Source organism: Neolamprologus brichardi, chromosome 15, assembly GCF_056152115.1.
Source record: "Neolamprologus brichardi isolate AB-2024 chromosome 15, ASM5615211v1, whole genome shotgun sequence".
NCBI lineage: Eukaryota > Metazoa > Chordata > Actinopteri > Cichliformes > Cichlidae > Neolamprologus > Neolamprologus brichardi.
Window position 1 is genome coordinate 10,580,793 of NC_142118.1, and position 17,486 is coordinate 10,598,278.

At 38.7% G+C, this 17,486-nt stretch overlaps 2 protein-coding genes across 4 annotated transcripts; both read right to left on the reverse strand.

The window, feature by feature from the left end:
* LOC102795289 (required for drug-induced death protein 1-like) lies at positions 1-3,803 on the reverse strand. The gene is made up of 2 exons (XM_006797059.3): positions 3,381-3,803; positions 1-1,144 (listed from the first exon to the last, which is right to left on the reverse strand). The coding sequence occupies exons 1-2, from the start codon at positions 3,801-3,803 to the stop codon at positions 1,013-1,015; spliced, it is 555 nt and encodes a 184-aa protein (XP_006797122.3). The 3' UTR covers positions 1-1,012.
* Positions 3,804-5,298: 1,495 nt separating this feature from the next.
* LOC102794814 (structural maintenance of chromosomes 6) lies at positions 5,299-16,958 on the reverse strand. 3 transcript variants are annotated; one of them, XM_006797057.3, is made up of 27 exons: positions 16,868-16,958; positions 16,336-16,467; positions 16,047-16,182; positions 15,516-15,621; positions 15,235-15,371; positions 14,966-15,027; positions 14,619-14,699; positions 14,063-14,164; positions 13,810-13,929; positions 13,598-13,696; positions 13,269-13,415; positions 12,839-12,927; positions 12,560-12,724; positions 12,234-12,412; positions 11,925-12,126; positions 11,560-11,674; positions 10,634-10,794; positions 10,368-10,503; positions 10,087-10,167; positions 9,371-9,541; positions 8,763-8,900; positions 8,472-8,617; positions 8,214-8,339; positions 7,019-7,124; positions 6,742-6,894; positions 6,441-6,538; positions 5,299-6,245 (listed from the first exon to the last, which is right to left on the reverse strand). In XM_006797057.3, the coding sequence occupies exons 2-27, from the start codon at positions 16,447-16,449 to the stop codon at positions 6,149-6,151; spliced, it is 3,267 nt and encodes a 1,088-aa protein (XP_006797120.2). In that variant the 5' UTR covers positions 16,450-16,467; positions 16,868-16,958; the 3' UTR covers positions 5,299-6,148. The 3 variants fall into 3 exon arrangements, with proteins under 3 accessions (XP_006797120.2, XP_035766426.2, XP_006797121.2); XM_035910533.2 differs by having other exon boundaries at positions 16,864-16,934; XM_006797058.3 differs by lacking the exon at positions 16,868-16,958 and having other exon boundaries at positions 16,310-16,360.
* Between the last annotated feature and the right edge of the window lie 528 nt (positions 16,959-17,486).

Sequence of the window (17,486 nt, forward strand, 5' to 3'; positions counted from 1 at the left end):
TTTCTCTTCAGATGCATAGTAATGCTTTATTTTAACCAAACATACAAACATCATGAATAATTAATAATTTACAAATGATCAAATCTACACACATCTTTAAAAATATCTTAAAAGTCAGAATATTTTGTTCCAAGCAGAGAATTCTTCAAATCTTGGGCATCACATTACAGTATTTACAGCAAGGTTATATTTTTGGTTTTTTTAAAAAAATTATATTAGTTTATTTAATTTGTTGTTGTTGTTTTTAATTGTATCTTATTTAGTTAGCTTTAGTTTCTGTTTTTGTAAAGGCTTTTGACCATAAAAGTCATGTAGCCGCCCACCAAAAAACCCAAAATGAAAAACCTCCTCATACTTGTGTTCTCAAATTTGCAAAAAGAAATTTAACTATTAAAACTATTACTACTAGTTTTGAAAGTAGAAAAAATATTTATTTTGTTAGTTTTCATTTTTGGTTTCAGTCTTATTTCATTTTGTGTTTGTTAAGTTTTAGTTAATGTCCTTGTTTCACACACAGAATTTGTACACTAAAAAGCACCTACGTTGTGCCACCCAGAAAAGGACGGGCTGGTTCCTTTCTGTTTACTTGCTTTTCCAGTATTTTACTGATAATCACCTCCTTGTTAAGTCTTTCCTGCTTGCAAATCCCTTAAAGATGTCTCTGCCCTGACTCATCTCACCTGCAGCTACGGTGAATATTCCTGTTATTGCTGCCCTGCTATAGTTTCCACATGCCCACATAATCCCTTTAATCACATGCAGACACTTGATTTAAAAACAAGTGTTTTCAGTATTTAACCTAACACTTAATAAGATTTTATGATCTTGCATATTTCTGCAAATATGACCATGCAGTAGATTTTGTAAGATCTGCAAAAGCAGGGAATTTGAAAATGTAATCTGAATTGCACAATCATTATTCACATTTTTAAAGTCTTTGGTAAGAATCTGCGAGTTACTGCATATACAGCTAAGTATGAAAACAAAGTGGAGGAGATCGACAGCGCTCGACTCAGGTCCTGTTCCTGCTCGGGTGAAATTCAGGGACAAAAGCCACCGTGATGGGAGTGGAGTATCCGAGAGCAAAGCTGTGGAGACCAAGCATCAAACACTTCCATGTGGAACGCAGCGCCTTGCCAACATTCTGAAAGATAAATCGGAAAAATGACTTAATAAATCCACTTATCATTGACCACATTTTTATGATCTATAAATCGACTAATCCACTCATTCAGAGAAGGCAAGAAAGAAAAGAAACAAGCAGCGGTACCAGATGTGATTGTTTCCACACAGGTCATAATCATTTTTACTTTCGCAGTATTCAGACGCTGCATCAGTTCTCAGAGAGTCTTCAAAACGCAGGTGAAAATAACAGAAAATCGAAGTTAGGACATAGTTTAAGTGTGCGTGCTTTAGAACAATGGCGCAGCAGGAAGAGTGGTACACTGTGAGCACAATCCTCTTCTGTACTCTCTGGACAGGAAAGAGATAACTGGCTGCAGAGGATGCAGGAAGTCAGAAGTTTTACGGGGGAATGCAACAGTCTGCAATTTAAATTAATCAGTAACAAAACCAAAACACACTAAAGTCTGAGCACCCTTTTATTTATGATTTATTAACCTGGCCTAGATGACCGTACCCACATAGACCACAACTCACTGATAGAGTCTTTAATGGTTACAAGAAAGACAAGAAAGAGGTCACATTCCATTTCCTTATAAATCACACGTGAGCACTGGTTAAAAAGCAACTTGTTCTTTCCAAAAGGAGCCACAAGCCTTTGCTGTGTTTCCTGCCTCTAGATTTCCAGCTGGGGTTTGTTTTGTCTCATGGTCTAGTGGTTTATACATTAAACTAACAAACAAAAGGTCCCCAGTTTGTTCCTGGGAGGAAACACAAATCTCTTTAGGCCTTTTGCCATGCAGAGCTAAGAATAAATTCAAGTTATCATCTTGAAATTTCAACTTGTTGACACAGAATTCTGAGTAAATTGAAATTTTGAGATAATAAACCCGAATATTTGACTTATGGATGGCAATTTTTTTCAGTAGTGAAAAAAGCTTCCATAGAGGAAAGACATTCGGTGTACAACTCTTCCAAATCAAACATGGGGATCTACCCACTGTGGCGACCCCTTGTGAATAAGGAAGTGGCCAGAAGTATCTTTATGGGAAATAATTATGATAATAATTATGATAAACAATTCAGTAATTGTAGAAAGTAATGATAAACATTAAAAAACAAATGAAGAAAGGGGGGAGCATGCTGTGAGGATGAGAGACTTAATAATTTCAGGACAATTTATAGAAGCGATCTTGGCCATTTTGGTCATTTAAATTTGAATCATCAGCTTGCAAAAGATTTATTAGCCCTTTGTTCAATAAACAGCAGAATGTCTGAACCATTAGTTGAAGGCTCATTGATCACATATTTTTTAAGTGAAAAAAAGATGGAGGCAGAGATTATTTTCAACTACCCAAACCAGAACTACAAGAAAAGACGAAAGTTTGAACAGTGTAAGTTTTCTCTTGAGTTGACCACATCATTATATTTTAATGTTACTTAAAAGAAGAAATGACTCCCCATTATTAACGAATTTGGGAATTTGTTCTTTGGAAGTTGATTCATGGACTCTTATGTTTTGAGTTTGTTTGTTTGTGCGTGTGCACATGTTATGTTCAGGTCATGAGATAAGGTTGTTGTAAAATTGTTGCTTTCCTATCACTCACGTGTGATGGTTATAAACCTCTCTGCTTAGTAAACTGACTGTAGATGTGCACAGGGTTAAATACAGACATGCACTTGAACTGAGAATGCGAACACTGAGAAGTTTGAGTGCAGGCTGCCTTCATACAGGAAGTGGGAAACTCCTTTGAACAGTATGTCCTGAGCTCTATTGTGTTTGCCTGAACTGTTGTCCACCTCGGTGCACGTTTCACCACACGGCTGACACATATGAAGCTATGAAAGATCTTTAGAGAGAATCATCTCTGATAACCCAGAAGTTAGTCCTGTTTGCCAAAGGAAAGGCCTCTAAAATATGTGCGTCATCATATCAGCCTTTAATCTTACCTATGATAAAAAGCTTGTTGTGATTATTTAAGTTGGAGCATCTTAATCTCAAGATACTTTACACAGTAATGCTGAGAACTGTTTGATTAAGAGTCGTTTAAACCTTGATCAAATAAATTAAAATAATTTGATTGCAGCTGATTGATTTCATAGTGAAAGCATTTCAACTTACCCACACTGACTCTATGAAGAAGAAAAAAATTAGGAGAAAAACTGTCATTAAGCTGGATACACACAATGAATTTGCAACTTTATACTTGGATTTGGAAAATTGCACTGTTAGAAAAAAAATACAAAAATACACAAACCTTCTTGACTTTTTTGTAGTTTTCCTTCTTCTTTTTCTTCTTCTCTTCTTTTGCCTTGGCTTTCGCCTCATCATCCACCAGCGGCTCGTACCTCTCTGGCAGGAAGGCGAAAAGTGTTTCTCTGTGGCACTTCTTGTGTTGCCTGCTGCTGTCAGCTGTTTGCTGCCCATCGTTGGACAAAGATGGATCCAGCATCTCTGGGTGATCAACGCAGTCCACATGCCGCTCATACTTTGCTGCACTTCTGCTGGGACTCTTGCCTGATGCTGCTGCAGGTGAATCTCTCTGAAACAGCCTGGATGGAAGAGACTTGGGCTTCATGTTTACCCGATTGTTGCAGTTCTCTGAGATGTAAGGAGGGGGGAAGAAAGGCACCAGATTCCTCAGGAGGTCAGGTTTGTTGTCAGCAGACGTTATGTGCATGAGTGGAAGTGCATTCCACTGGCCTTGTGTGCTGGGATCTGGCTCAGAGCCCTTAAAGGTGCAAATCCTTCCTCCTCATTAGGCTGACCTCAATAGGTCACAGGGTTTCAGCTGGAAGATTTTAATGAAGTGCACTGAATAAAGTTTACCGCAGAGCAAAGTGCAAATCAATAAACTACCTTTTATCTGCACTTTTCTTAGTTTAGGTTTAGTTCAGAGCTAAGGGTAACAGGGTTTCCCACTCTAGTCCAGCTTGGAGCATTGCATCTCTAAGCTGTTTCTTTAGACTGTCTTAAAAATAGCTTATAGCATTTTAAAAGAGTCATTTTTTTCTATTTTTTCTCAGTACTGTTTATATGTGTACAACATCCATTCATTCATACTCTTCTGCTTATCCTTGTCAGGGTTGCAGGGGCGCTGGAGCCTATCCCAGCTAACATAAGAGGCAAGAGGCAGGCTACACCCTGAACAGGTCACCAATCTAACGCAGGGCTAAAACAGACAGACAACCATTTGCAATCAAATTCACACCTATGGACAATAAGACAATTTAGACCTATGGACAGATTAGATTCATCAAAATAGCTTAACCCCACTAAATGCATGTCTGTGGGAGGAAGCCAGAGTACCTAGAGAGAACCAACACAGACGTGTAGAGTTTGCATGCATGGGTTAGGTTAAGTGGCAGTTCTACACTGGTTGCAGGTGTGAAAGTGAGCATCAACAGTTACTGCCTCTCAGTTTTACTCCTTTGCTGGACAACCAGCTTACATAAATGTGCCATCATCGTGCATTTATGTCCACACTCATAAAGATGGAATGAGAAGTGAAGCCACAGCAGAAGTGACTTAAACCAGAATTATTTTTACAGCCACAGGATAAGGGAGCAATATCCTGCAGAAACGCTCAATTTAACAGTCAATTTTGGATTGACTGAACTGTAATTATCATTTTTTTTTTTGCCAATGAACATACAGTTTCAGTCTGATGAAGAAAGCAACAGCATTCAGCTCAATGATTTCACCCATGTAGAGCCATCTTTTATAACGTCTATGCTCATAATACCATTGCATCCCCCCGCCCGCCCCCCCCAAATCGGAATAATGTGAAAAAGTTTTAGCTCATCCGCCATGAAGGACCAATGAGTTAATACAACAGGAAGATGTCGGTTGCTCCATGACAACATTCCTCCCAGAGTTTTGGAGATTCATTGAACTTTGCACACAATAACCAACTAATATTTCTTCACCCATAATTAATTTTTTAAACTGTAAGCTGCCTGAAGACAAAGGACGAATAGAAGAGGAAGATGTGTTCGGAGACGGGAATTTGGCATGGATGTAGTCATGGAGGACATGCTGACACGTGATGATCCACTGCAGTGACCTTAAACCTTTGCTGACACCTACCTCTGCCCAAAATTCAAGGTGTCCCTAAATATTGCATTCATGAGATGATCATGAAGAAGAAAATAAAAAGCAGCTGTTTTCTGAAACAGATTTATAAAATTATCTTTAATTATAATTATCAGTGAGCAACAGGTTGAAATGTCAGTGGAAATGAGGGATTACCCTTAAATTCTTTTAATAAGTACTGGGAAACATATCAGTTAATAAATATAACAATATACATAACATAGGCCAATTACAATAACCAACGGGTGCCCTATATCACCCCTTGCTTTGTTACACAGCCCAACTACCACACAACCCCTGTAACCTTCAGGACAGCACTAGCACAGTAAATGAGATAGTATAACGTAAGACAGTCAAAGAAACCTTTATAAAGACTATACTTAAAAAAAAAAAATCAAAGATATGCTCAAAATTTTGGTGTCACTAACTGTGTTTTAGGTTTCTTCAGCAGCACCTTGATACACTTACTTGCATTAGACAAACCTGAGGTGGAAAAAGACTCCATGAGGCTACACTTAAAACAAAAACAAAAACAAAATAAACCAATTTTGAACTGAATTTAAAGAAACTCAACCCGCGCTTACGGCGACCCCCTTTACTCCTCCAATGTGCCCCTTTTTCAAGTCCGTTAACGGTTATTTTTTCTTGTGGGTATAAAAACACTCTTTCCCTGTAACTGTACTTATCTGAACATGCAATATTTTTATTACTGTCTGAATCCAGTATTAGATAAAATCTTTGACAAACAGCACACTGAACAGTTATTTTTGTTTACATGAACAAAGCTGAGGCTTCTCAAAACCAAAGTTCAGCTGAGAAGTAACTAACTTGCGGCTGAAGGCCTTCAATATTACAAACATTTCCTAAAAGCTGGCATCAGTGTTTCAGAGGCAATTTAAGGTTTTATCGTGTTAAACAGAGCTAGCAATATTACTGGTCCTCGTCTTCACTTCTCTGCGTGTTTCTCTGGCCCCGGTCTGGATCTTTGAGGCGGAGGATGCTGATGATTTTGCTCTCTGGAACGGAACTTAACAAAAAACAAAAATAAATAAAAAATTATGATGCGAATACTGAAACCAAGCAGCGCACTGAAGTCACACGACCTTTACCCTACAGTGGCTTAGTCTACAACGACCAAGTCAATAAATCACATCTGGGTGGTCTAGCTGCTGTAGCACACAAATGCTGTATATAAACACACAGAGGTTGTGTCAGTGGTTACCTCATGTTCTGTGGGGTTAAGAAAATGAACTGTCTGTAGCGCTGACTAGCAGCCACCTTCAGCATCATGTCCATGGATATCCTTCTGTTCACCATGTCCTATTTAAAGAGAACACCCAAAGCCAATGTTATCTTTAAATGGGGCCAAACCCAGTGGGACAGTTTTGCAACTGTAACGAAGTGTTGCATATGCTCTGTCTCCTTATCGTTTGTTGTTTTTACTGATGATTATCTCAGTTTGCAATATGCATGCACCCGCAATCTAAACATAAATATAATGCGAACGAAAACTATTGTATTACCATGTAAACATCAAACTCATCAAGACAGCGGAAAGGCGCCTCTGTGATTGCCCAAAGAGAGAGGACAAAACAAACAGTGGAGAAAGAGCGCTCCCCTCCGGACAGGGAGCGCATGTCACTCAAGTCAGCCTTGTTTCCTTGGCCTGGCTGCACCTACAAAGTTATCATAAGAATAATGAGTCTCTGTTTAAATAATAGTAATCAAAAACCTTTAGGCACTTTAATATAAATCTGAGGCTGTAGTGGCCTCTTACTGATGAATGAAAAAAAGGCTTACGGAAATGGAGAGGGTTTCGTTCTTGTGATCAAAGATCATACTTCCACTGTAGCCTCTCTGGGCTAACATGCTATCAAAGTAGTATTTACAGCGGGCTGACAGGAACCTATGATACCAAGAGAGAGAGAGAGGAAAGTAATCATATAACTGCAATCTTAAAAAGATATAAAAAAAAAATAGCACTTTATTATAGACTTCAAAGGGACCTGTAGGAGTATTTAACAAATTGTCGTCAAATATGGTACTAAAACTACTAGAACTACAAGTCCAGGTTTTGAAGAATTAAAAATTCCATTTGATCAATCCAAATAAACATGCAGTGTCTGTGATTAAGCTAGGAGAGAAGATGAAACCTGAAAGTAAGTAATGCCTATGACTAGCTAAACCTGTGTGCGAAGCAGCGCCCCCTTTTGGGGAAAGTTTGTGATATGTGTGATGAGTTCTTATCTGCTAATGAACAACGATGTCATGGTCACAGTCAATAGCGATAGCTCGCCAATCAAGGCGACTTTTTGATGCATTAAAATTAATATTGTCCATAATGCGGGATTCATCCATTTCTTTTCTTCCACTCATCCAAATCCAAGTGTTTGTGTGGAGCAACTATACTGACCCATCATCAAATGATAGGAAACAGCAAGATGTTTGTGACTGTTGAACTGATATTTAAATCTGTGCTTATTAGTGAAAAACTTACATGGTGGGCATGAGACGGGTGAGATATTTTACACAGAAAAAACCCCAAAAACCTCTAGGCTGTTTTTTTGTTTTAATATCTTGTTCTATCATTTTGTAGTGCAGGGCCTAACTGGAGGGTCATTAGCATGAGCTCCTTTTAAGTACACATATGTGGCAATGCTTTGAATTTGATTTCAAAGATTCATTGTTTTATGTTTATATATTCATGTAATTTAAAGTGAGGTATAAAAAAAAAATCAGGCCAAAATACCTTCATTTGAACAGATTTGCACATGTGCTGTCTGGACTGTTAAGCTAACATTTGTTTTAAAAATCTGACTAGTCACCCAGTCTATAACTAGACAAAAAAAAAGTTCAGATTCAGAAGCCATAGTCTTAATAATTTAATAATTATTACCCGGATTACAGATGTAACTATTTACTCTCTTTTACTTTATTGCACAGATAAGTACATCACTGCTAAATACAAACAGCAAACTGTGAATTCACCACTTACCTCCTGAGCTCAGCATAAGCCTGAAGTCTGTGGTTCATAACACTGTCGAGGCTTTTGATGAAGCTGTTAAGGTTCTTCATTTGCTGTGTCATGTTCTTGTAGCTCTCCAGAGCCTCGTGGTACTGCCTGTAAGTGGAAAAGGGAATCAATTCACATTTGGTGTCAAGGCAGGACATCAGTTTAAAATGCGTGCACATTCAACACCTCACAGAAACATCACTGAAATCATGTCAGTAATACACCGTGAGGATCCAATACCTCACAATCTCCTCACGGTCTCCCTGTTGTTCCTTCTGTGAAGTGATCTTAAGCTTGAGACGACTGATCTCGCTGTCCAGGCTCCTGGCTGACCGACGGCTCTCCACACGTTCCAGACAAATCTCTTTGGCTTTGGCCACTGACATCTGAGTCACAGAGCAAAACAAACCAATATTTTAGTTGCTAAATACAGGCAAAACTTCAAGAGACAGTGCTATTTAACTCCTAAAACTAAAGCAGATACATTGTATGCAAAAAAAAACCCCAAAACTGCTTTTCTGATACTCATACCTCGTACTCCTTCTCTTTGCTTTTAAGGTTGCCTTCAAGAGTTTGAATGTTGTGGAGATGGGCACTGCGTTTCTCATCATAGTGTTTCTTGTGATGTTTGCATTTTATCACCTCCTGGTCAGTTTTACTGAGATCCTCCTGTATTAAGAGAAAGCAAATAAAGAATCAGGTAAAAACAGACAAACACCAACTCGGAGACAGGCACTGTGGCTGGCGTGGCCAACTCACAAAGAGTTAGAATCACACCAAATTATCAGGGTTGATATAATGTTAGGTAGTTGCATTGACACAATGTCCTTACCAATCTTACTGATCACTGAATGCACTGTAGACTACAAGTCACATTTAGCAGTACACACACAGGAAAAAAATCATTTAGATCAAGTTTGATATCCTGTTTTCACCTTATTTCTTGACTTTACTGTCGACTGTCTCAAATAAAAGAATAGCACATAGTGTCACTACAAGATTGCAACAAAAAAGTTGTCCCCCCCCCCCCATATATCTACTGAAAGTTACTTCATTTGATTGACCTGATACCTTATAAGTCAAGAATTTAGCAACTGAAAAACAAAGGGTCTCACACTGGGTCTTTCTTTCAATATTACCTTGACTGAGTCAGCCTCCTCTGCGATAGTGTTAATGCACTCTTTGTGCTGCTTGTATTCCTGCTCTGCCTTTTCATAAGAACCCTTGAGGTCAGCCATTTGGGCCTGTCCCTCATCTAACTCCGTTCGCTTGGACTTGATCTTGGTAATAATCTCATGAAGATCCTCCTCCTGTTGAAAATGAGAGATAATGGTGTATCATAAGAGTAGATCTGGTTGACATTATGTACAATATTTAAAAACTCTAAACCAAAATAAGCTGGGGCAATGCTTATAGTGTAAATAAAAAGAGAATTCTTCTATTTGTAAATCTCATAAAAATCACAGAAAACAGATCGAATGTTTAAAGAGACATTCTACTATTTCAGGAAAAAACATTAGCTCATTTTCAATTTGAAAGCAGCAACAGGTCTTAAAACAAGTTGGGATGGGGGAGAAAATGGCTGGAAAAGTAAGCGGTACTACAAAACAGATGGATAAAAAAAAAAATTAATTTGGTTTCCATGATTCGGTTCTCAGAATTAAAGCTGGACAATTTATTTTCTATGTTCTATTGTGAACAAAATATGGGTTAATGGGATTTTCAAACCACTGTATTCTGCTTTTAAATTTTACACAGCATCCCAATTTGGTGCGTGTATATTGCTGGCTCCAAGTCCAGTACAAGTGTGCATCTTTTTATACAGATGGAAAAATACATGGTGTTCTTTACAGACCAGGGGCCTGAGGTCCTCTGACTGAGGCTCTTCAACATTCTGTAGATCTGTGAGCTCTAGCTGCAACTTTGTGGCCTTGTCCTAAAACAGACACACAGACTTTGTTAGAAAATTAATTTCATATGATATCAGAACACTTTCTTCTCTTTCTAATGGATAAAGTATAGCAAAGTAAGTGAAATGAATGACTCTAATATGCTTTAAACTCCAAATATGATTATATTAAAATATTAAAATTGAAAATACAAATTCTTATCTGCCCTTCAGAAAATACTACTAACTTTAATGGTCCTTTGGTCTTGGTGGGCTCTTCTTAGTAGGCCTTCATTTTGCTTGACGTCGTCATCCAACTTTCTCATCTGCTGCTGGAAGCGTGATGCTTGACCTTTCTGGTTTTCCAACTCCCTCTGTAAGTGTCTGAGAGGAATCAAAGAGACAAGGAGAGGCGAAAATTGAGAGACGTGGACAGAACATTTAAAGCACAAGTTTAAAGTCTAAAGACAGAGAATAAAAGACAAGTTTTCATGTGTATAAGTCAGACATATACCTGATCTCCTCCTCAACATCTCCTGAGAGATAGTTGGCTCTAGTCTGCTCAGCAGCATAACTCCGGTTAGCAAAGATCTGATCTCCATCCTTAGAGAAAGCATGGATGCAGTTCGCAGGAGGACTTTTGCTCTGCATCACTCTCCGAGCTTCTGTTCGATTCTATCAACAAGGAAAACACGTAAATATGACATGAAGTCTGAACACAGAGTTCAGAAGGTAAGGAGCAGACATCTCTTCTATGGTATCCAAAGTCTGACTCCACATAAAGAATCTGTCAAATATTCTTATACAAATTTGAATAAAAAATAGATATAGTGAATATTTAGAAGCTTTCAAAAACATTATGGGTCTCTACCATATTTCTGACCCAGCAGCTGAGGTTTAGGCAGATTTGTGACCATAACCACACTGACTCCACTGTGCAAAAGGTCAGATTCCTATTTCTGTACCTATGAAGCGCCTTGAGGCGACTTTTGTTGTGATTTGGTGCTATATAAATAAAATTGAACTGAATTGAATTAGATTCCTTGACTTGGGTCATTTTCATTAAAGCAAAAATTCAGGCAACATTCAGGAGACTCGGTCAGGCAAATAAACAAATAGACTTTCAGGCACTGTTCGGCAAATGTACAGATAGCTGTGCACACAATAAGCTGACTTTGGCAGGTATAAAACTTTGATGATGTAATAGCCATTCAGGTTGTAGAGAAGATCAGATCAGGGATAAGCTTAATAGACCTAAACAGCTGATTCATTATGGTTTGTTCACATGCTTAAGGTCCTTCAGTTTATTTACAGTATACTTTATCTAGTATATGGCTTACTTTACACATTGCATCATATAAAAAAAAGACATGTCTAACCACTCAATGTGCAACTATGGCTACCATCAAGCATCTTGTGTTGAAAAAAGTTGTGCTTTACCTTAATGAGCAGAATGCTCTCTATGCCCTTCTGATCGATCAGACAGTTGGCCACAACTGGGTCCTCAATTTCTAGAGCCTGAAGCACGGAGGGGTAGCTCGGATGACTGACAGCCCTGACACAAAACACAAAACAAATCAAAACTAATTTCGATTACATTTTTTCAGATATTTTGTAATAATTAAGTAACAAGCTACATAAAGAAAATCTTTATCATACATAATATTTTCCAAAAGAAAAAAGTTACAACATTTGAGATGCACTAACACTCACTCTGAAGAAGGATACCTTCTAACTGAATACTTGTTGTATTAATTGTACTTTGCACAACTATTTTATATATATAATTAAACCTCTATACTCACTTTTTTCTTGTATCATGAACTTGTGAGATGAAATTGCTAGTTATGATAGAGGGTCTGCGACCTCCTTGAAACATTTTGGCCATGAGGCCCTGCAGAACCTTCTCATCTTCATAGTTATCACATGTGAAGGCCAGCAGCTGGCCTTTAAGACATACTTCTACAGCCAGTGCGAGCTCTGGGTCCTTCAGACTAATTAGGTAACCTGTAAAAGAGAAGGAAAGTTAGAAGTGTTTTTTTGTTGCCACACACACTGTGGTTGTGCACTTGGGGGGGCACATGCTACACTTTCTGTGCATAACCAGGTCTTACCCAACGGTCCTCGAGGTCTGTGCTTGAAATGGCCTCTTCTGTGAGATTCCTGAATGGCGTTTAGCAGCGCAGGCATCTGCTCTCCAAAACGTCGCAGCCGATTGGACCGACTGCTCTCCATTGTCTGCAGATTCCTCCTGTTGGCTTCAATGGACCTCTGGAGAACCTCCTGCTCTCTCCTGAAAACAAACAGAGGGGCAAAATACAGTCATTTCTAGAGAATAGCTTCAATTAGAAACTGCAAATACATTCCTTTAAGCTACCCTAGAATCAGCAATTATTGGTTATTGCATGTACAATGATTTTCCTTTGGTGCATTGTTTTACCTCATTTTTCCTTGTTCTTCTTTGGCACGACTGATGGCATGCTGATACTGGTCAATCTGTTGGCCCACTGTAGAGATCTGATGCTTCATGTTTTCCAGCTCAGTCTGGATCTGCTCGATCCTTTCTGCCCTCGCTTTGCTCTCTGCTCCCGTTTTCTGACTGATGCTAGAGGTAAGAAAAGGGGTGTGATGAAATAAAGCACAGGCGAGCCAAAACAGAATAATTAACTTTTCAACCTGAATTTAATGCAGAAGACAACTAAATAAGATGACACAAAACCTCAGCTTGAGATCTTTTATCCTCGACATCAGCTGAGTTTTGTCCTTTTCCAAGTCCCTCAGGTTGGCTTTGCATCTGTGGACTGTGACCTGATGTGCACACGTAAATGAAGAGTTAAATATTCACAAGTTGATGTACAAGCATCACAAAGATAACAGTCATTTTTTAAAACTAATTTTGAATTAATTATATGACAGAATAGTGATGCAGAGCTCCTATACTGATGACGACAAACAAACAAACAAAAAAACACATCAGATGATGGAAAGCCACTGCATCTGCTGAGGAACACAAATGCACTTAGACACTGCTCAGCACTATAAACTAAGCCTCAGACTTGCTACATAAAATCATTAAGTACTTGTAAAAAGTGAATGAGCCGACTGTCAGAAGTCCACCTTATGCTGCGGTTAGTGCACTCAACTCTCACCTCGCTGGACTTTAAAAGGTTGTTGCGTTTCTGCGACTCAGTCTTGAGCTCAGCACATTTAGGTTGAAGCTCCTGGACTTGCTGTGTGATCCTCTCTAGCTGTTCCTGGACCTGTTTGTACTTTTTCTCTGCTTCATCGACCTTATTCTGCATGATCAAAGAGGTTTAGGGTTAAAAGGTTACAGAATAAACAGTCCAAAAGTCTGAGCCATAAAACTGAAGTAGCAATTACTTAATTAGTAGTAATTTGTGTTTATTCTAAAAGAATTATTTACATTTGAGATGTGTTATATGTTGATTTCAGGGTTACTACCAAAGAAGTTTCATACCTTCCATTCGTTCACCTTGTCGTCATATTTCTCTGTGGATCGTCTGTCTGCCTGCAGCTTCTCCTTCATTGGCTCTAAGTCCTTCTCCATCTCAGTCACCTGCAACATTTAACATATTTGTACAGGAATTAAAATTTAAACAAGTGATCTTAACTAAACAGGGAAAGGGAAATACTGGAAAATTGCAGGAAGTTGGAGGAAAATGATCTCACCAAAGCCCAAGCCATCTGCTTCTGCAACTCCTCCAGTTTGGTGTGCATTTCATCAAGTGAAGCCAGGCTCCTGTAACGGTCCTCCTTCTCCAGGTACTTCCGTTTTAGGTCTTTCAAGCACTAGGAATGACCACAAATTAATATTAAAAGATGCTTTAAAACAAAACTTAGCTGTGCAATCCAAATAAAAGGGTTTAAATTCAAGAAATGTAATAATATCTCTGCTGCCCATTTCAGCGACACAAATACATACTTCACTGTGTTGCTCAACTTTATCCTCTGTGAGATGCTTGGTGGTTTTGATGTAGATAAAGTCCTCTCTCATCTGCTCCAACTGGGTGGCTTTCATAAAAAACTGCAGAGAGAAAAATAGATTAAAAACAACCGGGGCTTATTTATAGTTAACAAAACCACGCAAATTCAAACAAGGAGATTGTGCTGCAAGTTAGGGAGCAGGCTAACAAGATGATCAAGCTGGTATAGAATAGAATAAACCTTTATTATCCTACGGATGAGAAATGTGGGTGTTACACAGCTCTTATAGCAAGGGGAATATATAAGGTCCTATATACATAAGCAACTGAAGTTTGTATATGGTTTGCCATTTTACCAATCAAAACAGAGTGTTGGCCTGCCGGTTGGTTTTATATGTACTGGCCACACCAGAAGCCCTACAAATAGGCACAAACTTAATTGCCTTGACTGACAATCATTTTCATAGGTACCATAAAGAAACACGTTTCACGGTGTAGCAAACTGTCCACCCAATGCTGCTGTGTGGCTTAAACATGCAAGTACTCTGAACTAACCTTGTACTTGTCCCCCTCTCCTTTAGAATGTAGGAAGTACTTGCTCATTTCCTGAGTGAGAACTGATACAGGATTGTTGACCTTTGGGAGAGAAAACACATTAATAAGCATGACAGTAACACAGGTTCACGTGACACACTTTAACAACTGACATGGCCCCACAATTTGTTGCTTAAGTTTCAGCTCAAATGTTGAAATTGTACAGATAAATACAGCTCAAATCACAGCATAGTCAAAAGTGCAGTTTAACCAGAACATCAATGTGTGAAGGACAAAAACAGAGTTGGCTGAAAGTTGGCGGTAGAGCATCTCTGAGTTACATGAAAGAAGACCTGCATCTCTCATACCTGAATATTGAAATTATCCAGAATAGAGACAAGTTCGTCCTTCTTGGTTGAGATTAGCTGACCTGTAAGAGAGAGAAAAAACAAAAAGAAAAACATGTGAACATTCACTTTACTCTCACTGACAATTTTCCAGACTCCATTAAATGACTCATCTTTGTTCTTTCTGTTCTTATTTTAAATCAATGGACAATTACAAATGTACTTATGGAGAATTTACTGCAAATAGTTTGCTGCAATATCTAAATTTACAAACTCCTTGGCATTTTTACCTGATTTACTTCTCAGCTTATATGTTCTCAGTCCGTCCCGAGTTATCCTTAGATCTAGAATAATAGCCGACCCATACACCTCTGGTTTGTAAGCATCCCTTCCTTTGTTACGCAATGTGATGGAAACATCAGCTGAACTGAGGAGACAGAAATGCACATCAAGGGTCAGATACTTGCGTTTGTTATTTGTAATTACTTTTCACATTTATGATGTGCTCTCTCATCACAAAATGAGACAACAGATAGTGTGTGACGGATAAAAAAAATTATTGTGAAATCACCTTTCTCCTTCCTTCACAAAACCCCTGAGGGATGATCCTCTATTTGTAGCCTGGGCGTTCCCGCCTAAGGCAACTATGAGAGCTGTCAAAACAGCGCTCTTTCCACCTGTCACAAAACAATTGGCACACAAAAATTGAACAGACAGGACACTGTAATAAACAAAGATTTATGGACGATAATAACAGCCACTGAGTTTCCACTTCACATTTTATAAATGCACCGAAACTACTTCAAACCACTAATAACACCATATAAATAATGACATTTGCAGACATGTGCAACAGAAAGCCCCAGCACTGAGAAAGCAACAAGATCTCACTAAACCAAAGTGATTAACTAGTATTTATTAGTTAATAATTTTTCAACTATTTTCAGCAATGATGGAAGCCTTTACGTGATAATTACAGCACACAATAGAGATATTTTGGCCAAAATGTAAATATAGGGTTGCAGTCTGCATTGGCATGAAACGAGGGGGATTCAGAAGCCTCGTTACATCTCCGATCTGCCAGGTAAGATAGTGCACTTACTTCCGTTGTTGCCAACAACAAAGTTGACATTGGAACCAAAAGTAAACGGGCCAAGGAGCGAGTGGCACATAAAATTCTTCAGGGTGATACTTTCTACAATCCCAGCATCACTCACCACCTCCGCACCACACTGCAACTGGACACAAAGTAACAGGTATCCACACTGTGAGCCTCTATCCTTTGCATTATCAGAGAATTATTTAAGAAATAAGCAAATACACGAGGGTGAAATTAAACAAAAACTAGAAATTAAACAAAACTACCGTGCTTCACTGCACGGCAGACGTACATTACTCAGAATGGGATCTTCCTGGTCACTGTCAGCAGCATTTTCACTTTCATTCACAGATCTGGATCTCTTGTTGGGATTTTCACTGACGGAGGTGCCCTTCCTTTTAGACATCGTAGACACCCCGTGTTGCTTTTAACGGTAAAAAAGAGAAAAAAAAGTAATAATAATAGAAAGCGACAGAGTGAAAGAAAACCGATACACATATAAAACTACTAGCACAGTCAGACATCTATTTAAACTGCCGAATCAGCTCTCCATCTAAATTCTGCCGTCACGTCGGCTGCTAGTTAACGGATATGCGTTTTAAAGCATTGCCTGCAGTTTAAACCGCGACATTATTAGCTTAATTGGCAGGAAAAGTTACACACGTTACAGGACTAGCTTAGCTGGCTAACTAAGGCTACATGCTAAACAGAAAGTCAACGACTGTCTATCCAAACGTGAGTCAAGTTTGCTGCGGGTTAGTTTTGTGCCGCCTTAGTAACTGGAAGCGCAGGTATGGTATTTTGCGGAGTGACAACTGACCTACCTTGCGGTACCCTCACACTCTCCGACTCAACTGATGGGAACGACCACCAGACCGGCTATCGAATTCGCGCCCGCTATCCGCTTTGAAATCTCGCGGGAATACGCGAGATCGAGAAATCTGAACAGCTATTTAAAAAAAAAGTTAGTTAGTTTAGTTGTACCCTTTCCTTTCGCAGTTGTAGCACGTGGAAAGCTCCTGCTGTTTGTGTGTGTGTCAGATGATTATTTTACTGTACTCGGATGATTCTCCGGTGGAAATGTCTATATTTAAACACACATTTACTAGAATTGAATGCAACGAGCATTTTCTAATTAAATATTATTGTCAAATGAACTCGCATATAGCTCTTTTTTTGTCTCTTCAGTTCTTTGTATTTGCCTGGTTCCACTCATTGTAGACGTTAATATCACAACACTCTGTTATTTGGGGTAAGAACCTGCAGTCATGTGCAGCATTTATCCACCCATCATCCAGTTCACGGCCACAAAATTTTCATTTTCATTTAATCAGCACAGAGGACCGACAACGAACGCCAGGACTGCCATAATGTATTAATTAAATTCACCATTAAATAATTAATAAAATGTGGCAATAATTAATGAAATGTGTCAATAATTAA